Source organism: Macaca thibetana, chromosome 11, assembly GCF_024542745.1.
Source record: "Macaca thibetana thibetana isolate TM-01 chromosome 11, ASM2454274v1, whole genome shotgun sequence".
Classification (NCBI taxonomy): domain Eukaryota; kingdom Metazoa; phylum Chordata; class Mammalia; order Primates; family Cercopithecidae; genus Macaca; species Macaca thibetana.
The window spans coordinates 9,298,156-9,313,723 of record NC_065588.1 but is presented as its reverse complement, the minus strand read 5'-3'; the positions used below and the strand labels follow the sequence as shown (position 1 = coordinate 9,313,723).

The 15,568-nt window shown below is 37.0% G+C and overlaps 1 protein-coding gene, 1 long non-coding RNA gene and 1 other non-coding gene across 9 annotated transcripts in view; 1 reads left to right on the top strand and 2 right to left on the bottom strand.

The window, feature by feature from the left end:
* Positions 1-4,487, bottom strand: part of LOC126931416 (uncharacterized) — a 59,068-nt gene extending 54,581 nt beyond the window's left edge. For all 6 annotated transcript variants that reach the window (XR_007717853.1, XR_007717852.1, XR_007717854.1 and 3 more), the window contains exon 1: positions 4,145-4,487. This is a non-coding gene — a long non-coding RNA (uncharacterized LOC126931416). The remainder of the gene's footprint in view (positions 1-4,144) is intronic.
* LOC126931882 (U7 small nuclear RNA) lies at positions 2,964-3,023 on the bottom strand. The gene has a single exon (XR_007717991.1). It is a non-coding gene; the product is annotated as a U7 small nuclear RNA (small nuclear RNA).
* LOC126931414 (pregnancy zone protein) overlaps positions 4,474-15,568 on the top strand; it is a 59,069-nt gene continuing 47,974 nt past the window's right edge. For both annotated transcript variants that reach the window (XM_050749598.1, XM_050749599.1), the window contains exons 1-7: positions 4,474-4,631; positions 8,951-9,134; positions 10,172-10,331; positions 10,489-10,541; positions 11,491-11,511; positions 11,778-11,946; positions 12,381-12,465. In XM_050749598.1, the coding sequence (XP_050605555.1) occupies positions 4,549-4,631; positions 8,951-9,134; positions 10,172-10,331; positions 10,489-10,541; positions 11,491-11,511; positions 11,778-11,946; positions 12,381-12,465 (755 nt within the window). In that variant the 5' untranslated portion in view covers positions 4,474-4,548. The remainder of the gene's footprint in view (positions 4,632-8,950; positions 9,135-10,171; positions 10,332-10,488; positions 10,542-11,490; positions 11,512-11,777; positions 11,947-12,380; positions 12,466-15,568) is intronic.

Genomic DNA, 15,568 nt, shown 5'->3' with positions numbered 1-15,568 from the left:
GATCATCTACTACTTTCTTTCCTATACAATGAATCCTAAAATGGCCCTGAAATCTGGTACCAGCTCCTCTATGCTGCAGTCTAAGAGCAGTCTTGCCCTCACAGGGACCTACTGGGAGAAATGCTCCTAAGTGCCCTGGTAGGCTGACCTTGGTCCCACTGTGGATCTTAAAGCAGCACTGTAAACTGGATCCAGACCCTCTCATCTGTGATTTGAGAGCAGGCCTGCCCTGCCCACTCAGGGACCCACTGAGAGACATGCTCATTCATGAACCCAGAGGCGGGCCTGAAGACCTTGGTCTCAGCTTTAGGCCCTGAGGCAGCCCTGTTACTTGGTTTCCTTTTCTCTCAGCTGCAATCTAGACCAGTACTGACTGCCTAGGAACCTACCCAGTGACCCAACAGGAGCCCTCCTAAGGACCCAGAGGAAGCCACATTCATCCACATATCTGGTAACTTGTCCACAGTCTGTGGACTCTGAAGTAGACCCTCATCCCAGTGCCAGACCTACTGACCAAGGTCTGGGAGCAGTCAACATAAATGATGAAAAAACCAAATACTCATATGCAAAAGAAAGATTGGAGTTGGACCCATAACTCACATTATATCAAAAAAATTAATCCAAATCAATTACAAACCCAAATGTAAGAGCTAAAATAATAAAACTTCTATGAGGAGACAGACAGAATCTAAGCCAGCATAACCATGTGACCTGTCTCTATCTCCAGTTGACCACAATTCTAGAAGCAATCCTGTCATCCTGGGAACCCAACAGGAGGATCCTGAGGACTTTTACCTGCAAAACCAGTCTATAAAGATGGGGAAAGGTGTTTGCTCCTTCAGATGCATGGAAACCAATGCAAAGTTACACAGATAATAATGAACCAGGCAAACATAATACCACCAAAGGAAACTAATAAAGTTCTAGAAACTAACTTCCACCCCAAATGGAGATCTACAAATTTCCCCCAAAAACTCAAAATAATCATCTTAAAGATGCTCGGTGAGATGCAAGAAAACACAGACAGACAACTAAATAAAATTAGAAAAACAATGCATGAACAAAATGAGAAGTTTAATAAAGAAATAGAAACCATTAAGAGAAAACACAAAAATTATATAAGAATAGAACAGAATATTTTAATGGAGAACTTCAACAGCAGACACAGTCATACAAAAGAAAGAATTAGCAACTTGAAGACAAGTCATGTAAATAGTTTAATTAAAGGTGAAAAAAGAAGAAAGATTAAAGAAGAGTGAAGAAAGTATAAGGGACCTATGGAATACCATTAAGCATGCAAATACACATATTATGGGAGTCCTAGAAGGAGAAAAGAGGGAAATGAGCAAAAAGCTTATTTAAAGGAATACTGGAAGAAAAATGTAAAAGCTAGGGTATTGGTGGCAATATGGGGATATGAAAATCCTCATGCGCTACTGGTAGAATTGCAGTGTGATGTAACCATTCTGGAGAGTTATATGTCACGACTTAGTCACTTAAGTACATGCCTCTGATACAACAATCACACTCCTGTGTATGCATCTTGCAGGAGGATTTACCTGTTTCAAAGGGTATATGTAAAAAGAGATTTATCAAAGCATTATTTGATCATGGCAGGACAATAGAGACAATCTTGTTTTTATCATTAGGAGAGTGGAAACATTAAACATCGCGGATGATCACCAAAAAGGGCTATACTGTAATAAAATGCAATTAACAAAATACATACATATAAACGTGGGAGGATGTTTTAAAACTAGCAATAACTAAAAAGAGTAAGAAACAGGCAAGGTCTTTTTCCAATATTATTTATATAAAATAAAAACACACACTCAGGACGTTCCTTTCCAGTAATGGTATACAAGGTAATTGAGACCAAACTTCCCACTTAAAGTACAAATGGTTGGTGTGTATATATATATATATATAAAATATTCATTATATATGTATATTTTATAAATATATATATTCACTGGAGGTATTGAAAAGCAAAGACTGTGAAGAATTATAAATCCAAAGTTCCGAAGTAACATAGCAACCCAAAGGGGTAATTCTGTGTTAAAGGGCACTTTCCCCTTAGGGTATTTAACAGCTCCAGAATACTTGGCTGAGAGATTTAGAAGCACATTTTAAAGCCTTTAGTAAATAAAATTGCAGCATCTAGAGTCCAAGGCTCACCAAATTGGGGCAAGGAGATGTTCCTGCTAGACCTTTTACATATTGTGTTGAGATATCAAACTGAAGATATAATTCAAATGGCCCATAAACATATGAAAAGATGTGTAAAGTCATTAATAATGAAAATTAGGGCAAGATACTGCTTCACTCATCAGATTGATAAAAAGTAGACTGCCTAGCAGAGTAAAATGATGGTAAAGATACAATAAACTGAAAATATCCTCTGTTGCAGATGAGTATTCAAATCCGTGTAACAATTTGAAGAGCAATTTACCAATATCTGATAGATTTCAAGATGTACATATATCTATAGCCTATAACCCAATCTCTGCTGTATACCCTAGAGAAACTCTTGCAAACATGCTCAAGTAGACACACCATATTTGTAGCAGCATTATTTGTAATGTTGAAAAACTATGAAGAATCCAAAATCTAGTACTAGAGAAATAGAGTAACAGGTTCGGTCACATTCATACAATAGAATGTCATATAGATGGTCATTAAAATTAATAAATTACATCCTCATTATCAATGCTAATAAGTCTTAAAACCATAATAGTGGCAACAAATTTTACAATATGTGCATACCACTTATATATATAATACAAAACACAAAATTATGCTATATATTATTTACATAAATATGGATTAAAAACATAAAAACATGTCCTGAAGAATACGTATCAACTTCCTAATCCCACAACATTGGGAAGGAAATGAGATTGGAGAGAATTACAAAGGAAACTCTAACCATATTTGTCCTGCTTTATTTCTTTTTTTGGGTTGGGGGATCTGGTAAAAACTGGAAAACCTGCTAGACAAATTCTAAAAGAGCTCTACCATTGCCATGCTTCATTTCTTAAGAAGAAATGATCGTAAATATAACTTGGCAAGTGTTTAATTTTATTAAAGTTGGGTGCATGTGAGGTACAAGTGTTTTTTATCTTGCTCTCTATATTTGTGAGTGTATATATATATATAAAACATTTCATAATTTAAAATAAATTATTTCATTCTGTGATAATGTGACAAAAGAAACCAAGATGTGAAATAAAAACTAATAGGAAGGAATCCAATCCCAGCACTTTGGGAGGCCGAGACGGGTGGATCACGAGGTCAGGAGATCGAGACTATCCTGGCTAACACGGTGAAACCCCGTCTCTACTAAAAAATACAAAAAACTAGCCGGGCGAGGTGGCGGGCGCCTGTAGTCCCAGCTACTCGGGAGGCTGAGGCAGGAGAATGGCGTGAACCCGGGAGGCGGAGCTTGCAGTGAGCTGAGATCCGGCCACTGCACTCCAGCCTGGGCGACAGAGCGAGACTCCGTCTCAAAAAAAAAAAAAAAAAAAAAAAAAAAAAAAGGAATCCACTTTAAGCAGTGTGGCCAGGAATTAGCTCTCCAAAAAAGGAATGATTAGGCTGAAATATGGAGACAGAAAAAGTAAGCTGATTAAAAAAAAAAGTTTCAAGCAATACAGTATGTTAATAGACACCAATGTCTGCAGTCTAGAGATGGCATTAAATCTGCTGGCGGTTTTTCTGTGATCATCATTGTACTGCAAGTTCTATGAGAGATTGGATACGGAATATCCTGTTCAATGTTGTATTTTCATCACCAGAATAGCACTTAGCATACAGTACGGCTCAAAGAAAAAAATCTCAGATAAAGTGAATGACATAGTTTAAGGGACTCACATGTTAGTATGTTCAGACAGTAGCAAGGACAGATACGAGCAATTAAGAATCTGATCAGATCAATGCTGTGAAATAGGCAAGGGTGATCTTTGATAACTCCTTTCTAAAATCTCTTTTATCTTTTATCTCTTTTATCTTTCATTTATCCTCTACTCTTGAAATCCTTATTTTGTATCACTTTCTTCCAGGACCATGTATTCAATCAACAGCTTAAAAAAAAAAAAAAAAAAAAAAAACACCAAAACCCCTAAAGTCTATAGTTATAACTCACTCAGTGCCAGAAATGAATCTGCAATGCATGAGTTACTGTCGTGGTAACGTGTCCCATGATATTCTTTGTCAGCATCTTTTGTCATCTTCTTGTAAGGATTTTGAAGGAGATGGAGAAAGGTAGGTTGAAGGTTCCTTGTCAGGAGGTTTGCTGTCAAAGCTTATTCCAAATGGAATATGAATTTTATCCTCCAGACATGCCTCAGTACCTTGAGAAAAATGAAGCAAGCACTGAGAGTAATGACCCTTTCAGGGAATCTGTGCTCAATTCTGACCTCTATTCAGAGGCCTTGGGGTGGGGCTTGTTTGACATAGTGGCCGCATAAAGCCTGGTAAACTCTGCTGGTCTCTGGGATGAGGCTGAGGGCAGAGAGTTGAACACAACCCTGAGATTTATCCCTCACAATGGGGAAAGACAGACTTCTTCATTTATGTCTCATGCTACTTCTTATCCTGCTTTCTGCCAATGACTCCAACTCTGCAGAACCGTAAGTCTCACTCAAGACCCTTTCCTCCAGTGTGCATTTCAGGCTCTCCCTTATGTCTTCGCTTTGCCTTCCTTTGTAAATGCGACCTTTCCACTCATTATGATACCTTCCAAACATAAGAAATCATTCCAGTTAATCCCTTGTTTATCTTTCATTTATCCTCTACCCTTAAAATCACTTTTTTCTACATTGGGCCAATCAGTGTCATAAATACAAGTAGTCACTAAGAAGCATGATTAAATAAAACACTAGATCCCACCTTCACAGAAACATTCTTTTGGATGGAAGGCACTGAAAATAAAGATATTCAAAATGTATAGTGAGGTGCAACTTAACATGTATTGTAGGCTTTATATATATACAGAAAGTATAGCTCCTTTATTTTTCAATCATGTATCAAGTCTTCACCAACAGCCCCAATGGGGAACCAAAGTAGGGGAAATAATTTTAACCCTATCCAGTTGTAAGTTAGTAAAATTCAATAATTGTAAGACTTCTTTTTCACCTCTCTGTAGTTCCTCTCATCTAGAGGACTGTGGTCTCCATTAACTCCTAATAGAGAAAAGTGTCAGAGTCCTTGGTCTCAAAGTTCTCCGTCCTTCTTGGCTACTGTCAGTCTGACTTCTTCTTACCTGCTAGCATGCACTGTTGAAGTTTAGTCATCTGGTTTTTCTTGTGTGGTCAGGACCCAACAGTCCTCTCTACCTGACTGTCTCACTTCAGCTGTTTCATATCCCACAGAACTCCTACCTTTGCATCCTGCCTCAAATACTATGGCTATTGTTCCAACCCAGCCTGTGATGCAGGGCCACTTTGCCCGTTTGCAGATCAGGCCATTTAAGGTCCCTGGCCTTAACCCAGCTGCCTTTACATTTCTTCCAGAGAATGGTGAGAACTCTTGGGTCCAATAATAGCACATAGGCACTGAGGTGTCCTGGAGAGGCTAAACTTCTGCCTCTCTCTTGCATACCCACACTGCACTTCTAGATGCCTATCGTGTCTCCTATATTTCAGATTGATACAGGGAAGTCTTCAGAGTCCCAAATGGGGAAAGGGATAAGGGGTCCCTCTGCTCTGTGTGTTACCCTTATTCATCTGACATAACTAGCCCTCTTTAGGCCAAAGCGCAGAAAGCAGAAATAAGGACTTCAATCCAGTAAGTCTCCTGCTTTCCTCAGGCTTTTTCCTTGCACAGTTTCCTGGCAACCGGTAGGGGTACATTTCTCCCCCACTATCCCTCTACCTCATCTACAGCTGTGGGCGCTACTACTTCCGGCTGCACTCCACCCAGAAAGCATTTGGAGTATGTGGAGGCTATTTTGCTTTCTGAGAGCAGACTGAATGGATAAAGCGAGTGGCGTGTATTGGGTCAGAAACATGAAGCAATTTGTGGTTTTGGATGCAGTCCTACACTGCATAGGACCATGCTGCCATTGAAACCATCCTTTTACATTGTGTCCGCCACTGAACCAAGAACAGCAAGTTATCACAAGCAGAAGGGGTGTTTTCTCCCTTTGTAAGGAGAAAACTTAACTTTATCCCTCCAGAATTAACCCTTGATGTGATAAATGAGAGAAAGATTGCCAAAGAGACCCAATAGCCGTTCTACCCTGCCTTGGGGCAGTAAGCTTCAGAGAGATGAAGCCTTCAGGGGAATAAAAAGAAAAAGAGAAAATTAAAAGTTATCACTTTAATATTTGCTAAATTTAGTCCCTGCTAAAAAGGCAAATATTTAAAATGCAAACATTCATGATTGAGTAATATATTAAAACATTTTAGCAGCTCACTACCAGTGAAATCTTGGGCCAGTTTGTCAACCTGGATTTGTTCCAATTTCAGTATCTATTTAAAAATATTAACTGAACTCCTACAAAACAGCTCTTTAGAATATCAAATATGTGTGGAATTAATTTTTACTCATGATAATTTTTGGCTTATAATTTATAAGAATAAAAATAGTATATTAGATAAATTATAAATATATGTATACACCTTCTTATTAAGATCAAAGAACTAAAGGGAAAATTTTGGGATAGGGAGGTAAAAATGATAAATTTTTATTATGTATTATGTCCTTAAAAGAGCAGTGATCAGGAGATCAGAAGCATCCAGATACCAGAAAAAGATTAGACTTAAGGGACTAGCTGAATGACTATCAGCGAGTTACTTAACTGCCCTCAACTTCTGTGCTAGAGAACAAAACCATAACACTCATACAGTAAAATCATCTGAAACTTGGATGATTTAAGAGTGGCCCTAGAGATTCACGGCATATAGCTTTACCCAGGAACACTTTAAAACACATGTAGCAAGACTGTTGTGCTGGAGCAGACTACATGGAGGATGAGGAAACCAAATTTGAGTTCCAGATTCCACAACTCAATTATCCTTGGATCCTCTCCTCCAAGTCTCACACCTATTAATTTTGTAAAGTAATAATATTGGGTTTCTTGTGTCAAATTGCCTGTCCAGAAAACAATTTAAAAGGTAAGAGTTTATGTTGCCAATGGAAAGGTAAGGGTAGTAAAATAATATAAGAAAATAATAGTTTTTACTTGCAAATTTACTCTACAAATGGCTTAACCCTGCAGACATTGAATTGTGAGTCGTTGAAACGTTAAAGCTTTGAGGAGTTAGATTTTCATCATGATTTACTGATTTGGCATGGGGGCAGGGATTTTATCCTTCTGTTATGTATTCAAGTTTTGGGGACTGATGAGGATCTCATGTTTTAGCTTTCAGGAACATGGAGAGTATCATGTATGTACCTTACAGCATTGCTGGGAAGATTAAATGGCTTAATACACAGACCGCTTAACAATTCCTGTCGTGTGGCAGATACTCAAAAAAAGCAACAACAGAAACACATTCTCTTTCAGCCCATAGGAGTTCAGAGTGTGGAGAGATTATATTGAGTTGCAGTCTTCTGGAAAGTGACAGGAAAATATGGCGTGGAGGGCATTAGAGACAAAGGACACTCATCAATAAAGCTAAGGCAAGAATGTGAGGTTTACACAAGAAATTGCCTGTGCCTCTGAAAAACTGAAAACACTGAACAATTTAAATTAAAAAGGCAAGACTTTTCAAGATAATATGTACTTTTAGTACTCACATAAACTTTTCTTTTCTTTTCTTTTCTTTTTTAAGACAGAGTCTTACTCTGTCACCCAGGCTGGAAAGCATTGGTGTGATCATAGCTCACTGTAGCCTTGACCTTCTGGGCTTAAGTGATCCTTCTTGCCTCAGGCTCCTGAGTAACTGGGACTACAGGCATGCGCCACCACACAACCAAACCTGGCTAAACTTTTTATTTTGATTTTTGTAGAGATGGCGGGGGGGCCTCACAATGTTGCCCCCAGGTTGTTCTCAAACTCCTGGCCTCAAGTGAGTCTCCTGCCTCAGCCTCCCAAAGTGCTGGGAATTAGGTATAAGCCACTGCTCCCAGCCTGAACCTGTTTTTTTTTTTTTTTTTTAATGAAAAAGATAACCTATCCACCCATGTGATTCTGAAACAAACATAGATTTATAAATGTGGACATACTAATATTAAATTATTAATGTTGTTGCCTGAAGAAATTAAGCATAAAGGCAAAAGATAATAAAATACAGTGTGTGTTTGTGTAGTGTGTGTGTGGTGGGGAGTTGTGCATGTAAATAATTGACAAAATTTTCAAACTTGTTGATAACATATTGACTTTGAGCTGTATCTGAGGAGCCTAAAAGAAACAGCAAATACTTTTTTTCAGTGTTGCTGATATTAAGGAAATGATTTCACAATATACACATGTGCTATTTTGTGTAGTGATACATGCTTACTGAAGTTCTTTCAGTTGAATTTCTGTAAATCTAGTCATGGTGTTCATTCCAAAGTGATGTTTATCTAGACAGATTTTAACGTAAGTCCTTTTTAAAATGAATAATCACTCCCAATTTATTATATATGTGTGTGTGTTTGTGGGTGTGCACTTTTATGGATATATATGCAAGAATTCAGATACTTTTTGAAGTTCAAAGTTAAAGTTTAAAGAGTTCAGATTGCTCTTTAAAGCCAGGAATGCCTGTGAAATTGTAACATCTTGGAAAGCACTCTCCAGTGTTGCCTGCCTCCAGATTGTGTGGCTGAGGCATGACTGATGAGTAAAAGATAAAATGTTTGTGCTGATCTGTGACAGAACCTCCTTTGTATTGTTCTTAGTCCATTGACTTTTGGAATAAAACTGATTGCACCAATGATTACATATTGTTATGAAAACACATTTATGAATGAAAACGCTTACCATCATCAGTTTTTCTCTAATGTACACTTCTTCCTTTCCCAGGCAGTATATGGTGCTGGTCCCCTCCCTGCTCCACACTGAGGCCCCTGAGAAGGGCTGTGTCCTTCTGAGCTACCTGAACGAGACAGTGACTGTAAGTGCTTCCTTAGAGTCTGGCGGGGAAAACAGGAGCCTCTTCACTGACCTAGTGGCGGAGAAGGACTTATTCCACTGTGTCGTCTTCACTGTGAGTGCTATGGTGCCAGCTGGCTGTCCCTGCTTGATACGTTTTATTGAGTTCTATAAGTCATGGTGATGGAGCTCTGGTGTGCAATACCAAGGAATGACTTTAAGAATGTAGTTAGGACCTCAGGGGCTGGGCGCGGTGGCTCACGCCTGTAATCCCAGCACTTTGGGAAGCCAAGGCGGGCGGATCACGAGGTCAGGAGATCGAGACCATCCTGGCTAACACGGTGAAACCCTGTCTCTACTAAAAATACAAAACACTAGCCGGGCGTGGTGTCGGGCACCTGTAGTCCCAGCTACTCGGGAGGCTGCGGCAGGAGAATGGCGGGAACCCGGGAGGCGGAGCTTGCAGTGAGCTGAGATCGCGCCACTGCACTCCAGCCTGGGCGACAGAGCGAGACTCCGTCTCAAAAAAAAAAAAAGTGACTTTTTCAACTATTAAGGAACAAAGCATTTTTTACCAGAGTAAGGGAGAAATACTCTTCTAAACTTCATTTATAAATAATAATCCTTTTGCCCACAAGTTTCATGACTTAGAGGAGTTTTCTAGTTTTGATTGTAACTGTCTCTTTAAGGACGGGGCTGGACATTGCCTAGAAATAGAGCATATGAAAATTTCATGATAAAAACTTTGCATGCCACATAATTTTTTGCGCATGCAGGATACTCTAAGCAAACACCTAGGACCTCTTTAAAGTTGCCTAACTTGGGATACTCAGCTCCTATGCTCTCCCACATTTTTTCAGAGATGTTTCTCTCCATTCCTTCTGAATACAGATACTCAGTTAAAAGGCATCTAATTTAATAGCTAGAGCTCTAGGTGAATTCCATGGAGATCTGGGTTCTACTGATGGCCACTCTTACTGATACAGTTCCTCTATCTCACATTAACATCTTCACTCTTACTTCTGGAGAAATAGTCATACCCTCCTTCTCCTTGGTGAAGCTGAAGGAGAGATAGGAAATAACAATGACAGAAGAATGCAGAGGGAGAAGACTGCACAGTTCCTCAGCAGCAAAAAATCCTTCACTTTTCAGGTCCCAAGGTTCTCAGCCTCTTCAGAGGTGGCATTCGTTAGCATCCGGATAAAGGGGCCTACGCAAGATTTCAGGAAGAGGAACACAGTTCTGGTAAAGAACACTCAAAGTCTGGTCTTTGTCCAGACAGACAAACCCGTCTATAAACCAGAACAGACAGGTAAGTAGGGAAATTCCACCGGTTGGGGCAACACTGAGAAGGAAGGGCCACCTGAGCCGCCGAAGTCTCCATTATCCTAGCTCTGTAGCCTCCTGTCTTATTACCCAAATTACCTGCTTTATCGTGTCTGAATCTTATCAGAGAACTACTTTTCCAGTAAGATTCCGTGTTGTCTCCGTGGATGAAAATTTTCGCCCTCGAAATGAACTGGTAAGCATCCACTATCTGTGGTTTGGGTGAGGGGTAGAGTGGGAATAGGCACCCAGAGTGAGGTAGAAAGGTACAAGAAAAGCGAGAGGATGAAAGACACTTGTTTTTGAACTTGGCTCCAGCCTCAGCACGGATTTGCAGTCTTACACAAGACAAAAATTGAGGGACAAGAGATGAGGAAGTTCTTTCTCTTATAACAGTAGTTAACCAGTCTGGTAATAGCTCCATTTGTTGCTCTGAACACACTGCATTAACAATACTAAAGAGGCATAAAGCACTTTTCATATTCATACTTTCAAGGAATTTATGATTTAAAAAGAAACAAAGAATTATACTTTTATGAATATCCAAGTATGTACAATAGACTATAATTTTATTATATATTCTATACATATAGTATAGAAATAGACACACTTTTTTATGCTAATTGAATTTCCCTTTTTTCAACTTACCTTCAATATTAGTGCAAAGGAACAAAGCTGCTTTTAATAGGTAGAAAATAGACAATGTTGAAATTAGAAGAAATATTATTGGTTTACTTTCAACCAAATGATTCTGGGAATTCTCTTTCTGTTAGGTCTAAATCACAATGACATATAATTCTATTAATATCTATTTCCCAATTTATGAAAGTAAGCAGTACAGTCATATTACTCACTAGGAGAAGTTTACTTTCCAAATAATATTAATACTTAAAGATTCAATAATATCATTCACCAATAATAATTTTCAGGGAAATGGCAACACATAATAATTATTGAATATATTGTGTGTGCTCATCCCAGAACTATTTAATAATTTCCCTGAGATTTTATCCAGTTCTGTGATGTTTCTTGTTGAATTTAGCTACAGATAGTATTCTTCCTCAGTATGCTGTTTGATCGCAAGTCTGAAATTGTAGCCTTTGCTGGAATTCTAATCACATCTCTTCTTTCCTCTTATCATATAGATTCCACTGATATACCTTGAGGTAAGTATCAGAAAAAGTATCTTATAAGGAAATTAGTACTTTTAGAGAGTAGGAGGTTCTGATAAAACTTCAGACAGATGAACTACTCTGAAAACTTTCAGATCTGAATTCCTCCTACTCCCAGTTGTCAGGTTGATTGTGTTTTCTCTTCCCTCTGTATTTGTCTTTCCAGAGGCAATGCTAATTATCACCTTCAAAATCATTTGAGATGCTCAATGATTATTGTGACTAAATGATTACTGCCCGTGCTGCTTGTTTCCCTTCAGAACCCAAGAAGAAATCGAATTGCACAATGGCAGAGTCTCAAGCTAGAGGGTGGCCTCAATCAATTGTCCTTTCCCCTTTCATCAGAGCCCATTCAGGGCTCCTACAAGGTGGTGGTACAGACAGAATCAGGCGGAAGGATAGAGCACCCCTTCACCGTGGAGGAATTCGGTATGGATTATGGAAGATGAAAAAGGCGTGACATTTTGGTTCCTAGTGTGTGAGCTCACTTAGATCCTTTGAATTTCCCATAGGTATGTTGAACTTGCAGTAGAGTCAGACATACCTGCTTCTAAGACCATTAGGACTGTGTGAACACAGAAGCTCATAAGAGCTTGCTGATTTTCAGTAGCAAATTACGCTTTGCCAAGTATGAAACTTCTTATTTCAGTGAAACCACCATCATTTGTTCGTGTCACTGAGATCTGCTGTGCTCAAGAAGTCAGTTAGATTCTGCATGAATTGTTAAACCTTACCATCTTAAGGTGGATACACTGGAAACATTCAGGGTATTATTGTGGGAAAAATTATAGACATACTGAAATTATTTGTATTTCCAATAAACGTTTACCAACATTCTTTATTCATATTATCTCTATTAACAGTGCTTCCCAAGTTTGAGGTCAAAGTTCAGGTGCCAAAGATAATCAGTATTGTGGATGAAAAAGTGAACATAACAGTATGTGGAAAGTGAGTTATATCGTTTTTATCTAAAATGTTATATTTGCCTCAATTTTGAGTGATTATGTACGTACAAAATTATAAATTTATTTTCCGTTAGCACTTTTATAATATTACTCCATTGACTTCTCTTTATTTGATGACTTATTATTAAAATGTTCAAATACATAAAAGAATAAAAACACCCTTAATTATGATTTAACAATAAACATCTTTCTGTATTGTTTCATCATATATTTTGCTTTAACATTTTAGGATAAATCACAAAGATCATGATATTTTTCTGTACATGCAGTAGTATGTACCTCTGAAATACAGAGACATTTTCCACTTCCATGACACCATGCTCACTTAACAAAATTTAAAGTAATTTTCTAAAACTAATTCCAAGTTTACAGTCAAGTATCTTCAATTGTCCTAAAAACTGTCTCATAAAGCTGCGTGTTCATACATTGGTTTTGGTTATTATGACTCCTAAGTACCTTTTGGTTTTTTCCAAACTCTCTACAATGGAAAATTTCAATCACGTGCAAAAGTTAACAGAGTAGTAAAATACAATTTCATGTACCTATCACCTATTTTTATAAAATTATAAAATTTGCCAGGTTCTTTTTGCCCCATTTCCTCCCCTACAGTAGTTTTTTAGCTCTAATATTTTAAAGCAAGCCATAGGAATCTATAAATATCTTAGAGGTTTAAAAGTTTATAACCTCCTTTTTAATGACATTTCACTGAAGATTATCAGTTGGCCTCTAGATGTCTTGCTTGCAGGATCTGCCTGTTTGTTTTCTCATGGAACATTGAATCAATTATGCCTAATCTTTCCTCTGGGCAATTTTAAGAGGATATACTGAATGTTTTACATTGATCTTTTTGATAGAACAACTGTTTAATAACTAGAAATAGTGCAATGGTAGAACAAATTGTTTAATAACCTGAAATAATCTCTCCCCCAGAATTTTCTACTCCAGGCAATTTCACTTTCTCCTTTTCTTCATATGTATACCATAAATACTAATCCTGTCATTGAGGAAAGAGGATGAGCTGATACAATGGACTAAATATGTGAAAGAGAAGCCTAAAGATCACAGGTCACAATTACTGGGCAAAAGTCAATGATTAGGATTTTATAGAAGTGACTTAAACATAATATAAACGACCCAGTGACTGATGTCATGATTACAAAGGGTACTAGACTCAGAATCGGCAGTGATGAGTGTGCCTCCCCTACCAGAACTTACTATTTTAACTAGGCATTCTGCTGCTTCTCTGTGCCTCCATCTCTTAAGCAGTAGACAGAGGGCATGAACCTTACCTATGAGGTTCCTTTCCACCATTGCCCTCTGTGATTACAGATACCTCTTATGGTTCCTTTTAACCTGGAGAAGCAAAACTGATTGCCTACAAACAAACAGTCCCAGAGGGAGCATGTAGGGTGAAGGAATATGCCAGACTAAATATCATATACCAGAAACACCAAAACTCCTAGGTCTCTGCCTCATTTCAGCCTCAGAGCAATGGCCAAGGAGTTATGTGTCTAACTTAACAGTGCCGTAGTACAGATATCTAGATCTTGGAGAAGGGTTTCAGAATAAGCTGCTTTGATTCTATCTTTGTATTTGAAGTAATTTCAGAACCATTTGCAAATAGGAAAGAAAACCAATGTCCAAAACAAAATTTTTGTGTATTATTCTATTACCCATTATCTAATGAGAGAAAGGACTAATATAACACGTGCACACACATATAACCCCACAAATTATTTTGTATTTACATGCTTCATGGTGTTCCTAGGCTTCTTTTTCTCCCTCTCTCTCCCTTCCCTTCTCTGTGCGTGTGTGTAAGTGCACGTGTGTGTGTGTGTGTGTCTGTGCATTTTGTGTTAGATTTGCTGAGTTATTATGTACTTATTTTTATTTAATTTGTCATTACATTTGCTCACTTGGTATACAGAATAAGCTTTGATATTATTAAAACAAAATAAAAAAGAAAGATAGGTAAGAAATAGGTTAAAAGGAAGAAATGTTTTTTAATAGAGTCTCTCACCCAGGCTGGAGTGCAGTGGCGCAAGCTTAGCTCATTGTAGCCTCAAACTCCTGGGCTCATGTGAATCTCCCGCCTAAACCTCCTAAGTAGCTAGGACTACAGGTGCATGTCACCATACCTGGCTAATCTTTTTAAAAATTGTGTAGAGACTGGGTCCTGCTATGTTACCCATGCTAGTTCGGGAACTTTTGGCCTCAAGTGATCCTTCTTCTTGGCTTCTCAAAGTGTTGGGATTGCAGGCATGAGCCACCGCACCTGGCCAAAGGAAGAACATATATATATATATAGTTTGCATATATATATGACTGCACGGTAGCACCACATTCTCTTTGGGATTAAATATATAATATAATATATAAATATATATTTAATATATGTATTAAATATTTATATATTTATATCTATATTTGTATAGATTTCTGTTTATATAGATATAGATATCTATACACAGATAGATATAAACATATTAAGATATATATTTAGATCTTATATAAATGTATAAATATATAAATCTTATATAAATATATAGGTTTTTTTATTCTCTTTATTTGATGACTTATTATTAAAATGTTCAAATACATAAAAGAATAAAAACACCCTTAATTATGATTTGACAATAAACATCTTTCTGTATTATTTCATCATATATTTTGCTTTAACATTTTAGGATAAATCACAAAGATCATGATATTTTTCTGTACATGCAGTAGTATGTACCTCTGAAATACAGAGACATTTTCCACTTCCATGACATCATGCTCACTTAACAAAATTAAAAGTAATTTTCTTTTTTTAAAAGTTATATTTAAAAAAATATAACTATATATTTATATGATTTATATATTAATATAAATTTTTATATATTTATTTATAGAAATTATAATTATATATAAATTTAAAAAATAAATTAAATTAAAAATATTTAATAAATTAAATAAATTTATAAATATATGAATTTTTATATAAATATAAAAAATTTATAAAATTATATATAAATATATAAAATTATATATAATATATAAGTATATACTTATATAAATATATAAATTATATATACTTATATAAA